Here is a 7,136-nt window from a genome sequence, read left to right on the forward strand (position 1 = left end):
AAATTTATTATTTCTTCCGCATACTTTCAGGCAAATCTAAGCATTTCTGCACATACACTACTCAGAGATGTTCGTTATTATCAAAAATATCACATTAGGTAAGTATCTTATTTTTGAATTTAAAATTTCATATTTACAATCAGACTGATAGAATTATTGATTAAAAATCAGAACTTCACCGTTTTCTACACTATCACCGACCGAAAGAAGTTCTAATAATTGTTTAAATTTAGGGGATAGGTATGTACGGATGTTCTCCCCTTAATTGTTTCTGAAATATAAAAAAATATACTGATTTTTTTTCTTAATTATTTACAGGCATCTGGACTGCACTCAATGGAGAACAGTTAGTCCATATCATAAAACTTCGGACTCTCGCACATTCTATGTTGTGTAATTTTGATAATTCCATAGTTAAAAAGTCTTATTATAATTTCAGTTATATTCTATAATAACTGATTTTCCAAAAAAAACTGAAAAAAATAAAAATAAAGCACTTTAAAGATTTGTATTGCATAAAAGATAGGGTAGTACAATTTTGATACAATTACTTACAAGGCGATGGGATTAAATGGAATGTTAAAGCTGTTGCCGATCGGTTTATGGTGAACAATAATTGACGATTTGAAAACTAATCCTTTCAGAACCAGATATTTTTGCCAATACGATATTTACGGTATGTATGTTTTCATGTTATTTAGAGAAAATATTATTTTTATAACATACTCATATATATATATACATATATGTAATATAATATATTGAATTACTAATGTTATGTACATATTATTTTTATTATTATAGAAATTCTATTCCTTTTATAATTGAGGTAAATCAAGAAATATTGTTAAAAATGACATTGATTTTTATGAATCTTTTCCTCAAAGAATAAATACGAGCACGATATACCTGCAGGGATCTAACATGCTATTAATGCTCATATTCACAATCAAGGATCAAGAGTTAGAAGTTAACCAATAAAGTGGGATGTTTTAAATTTCACTTTAAATGTAGGTTAAATCCTTCATATCATATTTGTATTTATTCTTTGAGGCAAAAATTCATGAGGATTAGTGACATTTTTCTTGCTTCTATTTACTATTAAATTATGCAACTTTGTATTTACTAAACAAAGTATTTTGCCTATTATTTATTGCAATAAAATTTGCTGTATTTTATTTTAGTGACTAGCTAATCACTAAACGTTTATTAATTTTTCTTGACAGTTTCCTTTCAAATATGAATTTATAGGCCTTGTTTAATTCAGGGTATTTATATAACATTCTTTATGGTATATTAGTATTTAATGGAATGCTATTAAGTATACAGTTCTAGTTTGAATTTGCCTATTAATGCCTTAACAGCTTTCTATATACATTATATTACATTATTTCTGATCATCATCCATGTCAATGTATAAAATAACAGGATCTGAAATATTTTCTTATTGTTTATTATAAAATATGTATATTTCTATATACAATAGATGCCTACTTTGCAGTTTATACTAGTCTTAATTAAAATAGAAAATTTTTTGCTTTTAAGTTAGATTTACTAATGTCAAACTGAAAATGTATGAGAAATATGGCACTTTGTTTATTGATAGTTTTCTAGGAACAATTAGGTCTTTGTGGACCCAGCTTTTGCATATATACTTGTGTTACATTTAGTGTATTATTTTACATTATCAAGTTTCAATCATAAAATATTTTAAGTAGGAGGAGAACAGATAATAAAGTACACAATAAAAAGTCATCAAATACAATTGTGTATGAACAATCTTTAGGCTGGGTTCTATAAATGTCAGTTTGAATTTCACATCATGCAGTTTAATTTTTAGTAGGATTTGTCATTTAAAGGAATCAATTTTTTCATACTACTTGTATGAAAAACTTTAAAGTATCACATTCATTTTGTTAATCAGTGTGCAAAAAGAAAAAGTTTCACATATCCAGTGCAGTGCTTGGGGCACCATATCACAAATAGCATTGTCTTCTCCTGCTCTGTAGTTCAGATAGGAATAGCTGGCTTTTACTTCTGGCTATCTGTTTGCAATAACTCATGATACTTGGTACCATATTATATGAATTACTTCAATCTGCTTAATTTGAGGGAACCAACTTCTTCTTTAAATTAAGCAGATTGAAGTAATTATATATTGAATATTAACTCTTTTTAATAAAAAAAAAATGTTATAACACTTTAGCAATATGTAACAAAATAACAGATTTAAATATTATGCTAAATTAACTTTTTTCTTATTGAAGAGTACCACAGTGGAATACTCCTACAGTTAGTACCAGCCCTGCACATATCATATCCATTGGTTTAAAATTTATACTTAGTTTTGAATGCATTTTTATATTATATTTCACTTTTATAGTATAACTGATATATCACTTTTTTATATAAATATTTTGCTTTTACAATTATAACAACATATTTATACATTATGAGGTTATATACACATACATAAATTATAAAATTTTACTTTACAGGTACTCCTCACTTTACGACTGAGTTCCATTCCGACGACTACGTCGTTAAGCAAATTGGTCGATAAGTGAGGAGCTTGCACTGGGAATATAAAATCGTTGTAAAATTAAATTTAAAGTTTGTTGCATAATTTGTATATTCATAAAAAGATTATTATAGTACGCTATTAGCCTATTATAGTACTATAAGACTATTATAGTACGCTTAGTGCACATGTCACTATTCGCCACTGATCGACACTCAAGCTGAGAAAGGGGATTCCCTGAATTGCAGTCGAAACTCAATTGGTCGTAAGTGCGAGTGATCGTTAAGCAGATAGGTCGTAAAGTGAGGAGTACCTGTATATATATTCAACTTGGATTTGTCATAAAAGTATTACATAAAATACATTTTGAATTGTTGATTGATGAACTTGAAACCATTGTTTGTGAGAGTTTTCTTTATATTTGGAATTGAAATTGTTTTTGTTTAGAAGAAAATATATACATATATTTATTAATTAACTCTAAAATTAATGTCTTTAGGCCATGGGAGCCTGATAACAATATAAAACAGTACAAGTTTAATTCTGAGTTATAAAAATGTTTTCTGTTCTCTTTTCAGTAAAAACATCTCAAAAATACATATACATTACAATTTAAATCATATGTACAGTAAAACCTGTGAAAGCCAAAATTGCAGGGACTTTGAAGAACTGGTTTAAGTTCCTTTACAATCTTAGACAGGCTTTAAATATTTGAATATGCTCACTACTTCAAAATGTGAGCACTTTTTTCATCAAGTTTTGATCTAGATATTCTTAATTCATTTCAGTAACTATATTTGTATATTCATGCATGTATTCTAAGTGAAATCTCTGCATTTTCAGTGAGAAAACAGTATGACTTAAATGCCATCTTGGTTAATTTACTTGCTCAAATTTCAGCTCACTCTGCATTTGTCTTACTCATACAATCCTCAAATATTTGACATTTTTAGTATTGTGTTCTTAAAATGTGTCAATGCATCAAGTAATCAGAGCAATCTTTTCACTATTTTTAAACCAAATTAAACTTAAGCTAACACAACATATGCTTAAAACACAGTAAAATATTTTCTTTAATTTCTGCCTAAACTAAACATCCAGAGCAAGTTTATTTTTATGTGCTGTGAAATTTTCTACTGGAATGTAGCCAACAGAAAAAACTTCTTGTGAAGATAAGATCTTGTGACTAGAGTGAATGAAAAATAGCGGTACTCATCAATGGCATGTGTAGGATCTGAATGATGTTGAAATCTAAACTTGGCATAAGATTTAATGTATATTTTCCAGATTAGTTGAAACATGCTCAAAATGAGTAAACCTTTATATTTTATTGTTCAATATTAAGCTCTTGTTGAACATATTAACTGTAGTTTGTGTACTGGTGTATTGTTAGGTCCATATCACATATGTCTTTGAAACAATTATTGATGTTTATGAACTTAATTTTGTTAAATAAAATCATTAATTTCTAAAATAAATACAAAAGCATTGGGAATGAAATCAAATTTAGTGTGTCAGGTTTTTCTATTCAACACGCATTTCAGTTTCCTTTTTAAAGATTCTAATTAATACATTAGCAATTAACAAGAGGCATAACATACCTTTCTATTTATGGATTGCAGATTCTGTAGAAAAAATTTGATGGTATATTAGTAACTTCCATTTTCTGTCTTAGGGAGGTTCAGTCTTTTACAGGCTTTACTGTAACATACTTATGCAACTTGCAATGATATATGACTTTACGAGATCGCTCGGAGATGAGATGCAGAATTCCAATACAAATAGAAGTGAAAACTTCTAAATGATTTAAAATTTGAAAATTACATTCCAGTGATTATAAATGACATTCTAAATATTTGTTCAAATAAAATATTTATATCAAATTTTATTTTAAAATTATAGCATTGAAAATGATAAAGATATGTCTATTAGGATCAAATTAAAACTTTACTTGCAGACGATAGATTTGGTGAGGCTGTGAATTAGCCATGGTTGTTGATGGCCTGCTACTTATCACAAGAAACACTTAAATGTTCAGATTTATTTACTACTGACTTGAGGGATAACATTTGAAATTCTCTCACTGACATACACCTTGTAAGTAAACTTTTCCTTGATCAAATGAAGGTTTTATATACCATATATAAAGCAGTATGGGAAGTAGTCTTTGTCTATGATGAACCATACTGAAAAAATTGTTAGCTGTTCATTATCATAGTGATGATACATCAAAGATTTAGACTGACTTTTGTTAATGAAGATTTTATATCCTATTTTGAGAAGTGACAACACACATGTTTACACATTAATTAACACAATTGGGGATGCTTGACATGACGTATGTTAATGTTTCCCTTAATATATTTGGTGAATCATTTCACGTATCAATTCTTTTGCATATATTTTGGCAACACTGGCAATTACAACGTTTGAGTCTACATTAGGCAAAGGTAACTAGAGAAATGCAGAATAACAATGAAAAAAGTATAATAATAGTTCAGTCATTCATGCTTGGAATATTAAATAAGCCAAATATTCTATTTACAAATGTAAATGAATCACTTCTGAAAAATGGATTTTAAGTTTGGACATATCCTAATATATCTAATTGCTGGCATTCCAAGAATATCAAATAAAAGTTTTTATATTGTCTATTGAATTTCATGTCTTCTGCTTCGTAAGGAATAGAAAAAACAAAATATTAGGTAGTGTAAACACAAAAAACTCACCTAGAAAATTTTTATTTTGTTTATAATTGGACAGACTAGATAAAAATAGTAATAAAAACAAGGAAATTCTAATTTTCTTAAAGATTTGTTTCTTAGGATGTTACATTGTATCTAAACTAGTCACATATTGTCTTTGACTTATTTTTCTGGTGAATGTACTTATTTAGTGAAAGAAATAATTCAAATTCGAATAGGAACAGAAGTATTGGCTACATTTCAACAATATAGTAACATAAATTACATATTTAATAATTGTTAATTTAAGATGTAAGTTAATTTATCAGTGAATTATCTTGTCATTATCAGAAATAGAGAGATTGATTGATTAGTTAATTAATTAAATTTAAATGCCAATTAGTTAATCTAGTTTTGTCTTTCAAGCTTTGAATAATTGTCAAATCATGTAATTTATTACTTTGCACTTCAATTAAAATCAAAAGCGGTATGTTATGAGTATAAATGAGTCACATGATTTTGTCTAATTATGATTATTAATGAAATAATCATTTGAGCATCACTTCAGCAACTTTATTACTAAATAAAACTTAACTTACTCGTATATATTTTATGATTATAATTTAACTTAAATCATTGATTATTAGTTCTTACCATTCCAAATTTTACATTCTCAAAAAATCGTGCGTGTTTCTAGAAAACTTATAAAATCAAACAATAAGACATATCTGAAATGAAATTATAAAATTGATAACATTTTTACTATATATTATTCAAAATTATAATCTAAACTCATTTCTTTTTAAAACTTACATAGTTTTAAAAATGCAATTGAATTTAGATTCTTATCTTATGCTATAACTATATATACTAATAACCACGAATCATTCCTAAAAAACTGAAATGTAAATTTTGTATTATTTTACAATTAGATTTTTCAAGAAAATACGATAGAATAGCGAGACATTTTCTTTGAGTCTTTACGACAAAAAAATTCATTAAAATAATGGAGTCCAAGCAAAATAATAGAATAATTTTTAAGACTGAATCCCAGCCATTATTGCAAAGAAAGAATTTTTCTCTGCTGATGGATTGAGATTTGATCTCAAATATTCATTCTACTGTTTTGCTTGGACTGTTTATAAAGATTTAAAAATATTCTTTGCATAATTTAATAAAACTGAATTAAAATAGACTATGTAAATTAATAAGTTTTTCTTTTTTTGTATAAAAATGGTACTGAAAGGATTAAGTATGTACGTAACATGTTAAGAAAAAATATCTAATGGTTTTAATAATCAAATGCACATTGATTAATCTGTTTTGAAACAGATTAATCAATTTGATTGCTCTCTGTCAAATTAAATTGTAATAAATGCCGATTAAATAGCAATTATTGAAAGTGCCAAATTTTAATTAATATCGAATTAGTTTGATAAAATTCGTTGCGGACACTCGACAGAATTATATTTTAATCAGACCGGTGCATTGTCGAATCTTGTATATAAATATATATATATATAAAAAAGAAATGCATGTACGACGTATTGCATGCCCTATTTCTGATTATAATTTTAAAAAAATCTGAGTCAAATTAGTTTTCACATTGTGCTAAAATTTATATTGTTGACATTTTGTGCGCCATATGCATTTACTATATTATATACATACATGTACACTATTTATTTTGCTCATTGAGATTACCGCTCATGAATTTGTGGACCAATAATTAATTTTTTCAGGAAAAAAAAAAAACAATCTTTAAATCTATTTGCATAATATTTAATGATCAGGAATATGCATTTTAGTTTTTTGTTGCTGGTTAGTAGCAAATGTATAAATTTATAATCCAGTGCATTGGTATTTTACTTTATCAATGTATTAGTGATAACTTATTGTGATAATGTATGAATAGTTAATTGTAAACTTAA

At 26.8% G+C, this 7,136-nt stretch overlaps 1 protein-coding gene across 8 annotated transcripts in view; it reads left to right on the forward strand.

The window, feature by feature from the left end:
* Positions 1 to 489, forward strand: part of Slob (Slowpoke binding protein) — a 38,757-nt gene extending 38,268 nt beyond the window's left edge. For all 8 annotated transcript variants that reach the window (XM_067270939.1, XM_067270933.1, XM_067270932.1 and 5 more), the window contains 3 exons: positions 31 to 98; positions 172 to 240; positions 319 to 489. In XM_067270939.1, coding sequence (XP_067127040.1) covers positions 31 to 98; positions 172 to 240; positions 319 to 397 — 216 coding nt within the window. In that variant the 3' untranslated portion in view covers positions 398 to 489. The remainder of the gene's footprint in view (positions 1 to 30; positions 99 to 171; positions 241 to 318) is intronic.
* Positions 490 to 7,136: the final 6,647 nt, after the last annotated feature.

The sequence above is a fragment of the Centruroides vittatus genome, unplaced genomic scaffold (assembly GCF_030686945.1).
Source record: "Centruroides vittatus isolate TY-2023 unplaced genomic scaffold, ASM3068694v2 contig_388, whole genome shotgun sequence".
Lineage (NCBI taxonomy): Eukaryota > Metazoa > Arthropoda > Arachnida > Scorpiones > Buthidae > Centruroides > Centruroides vittatus.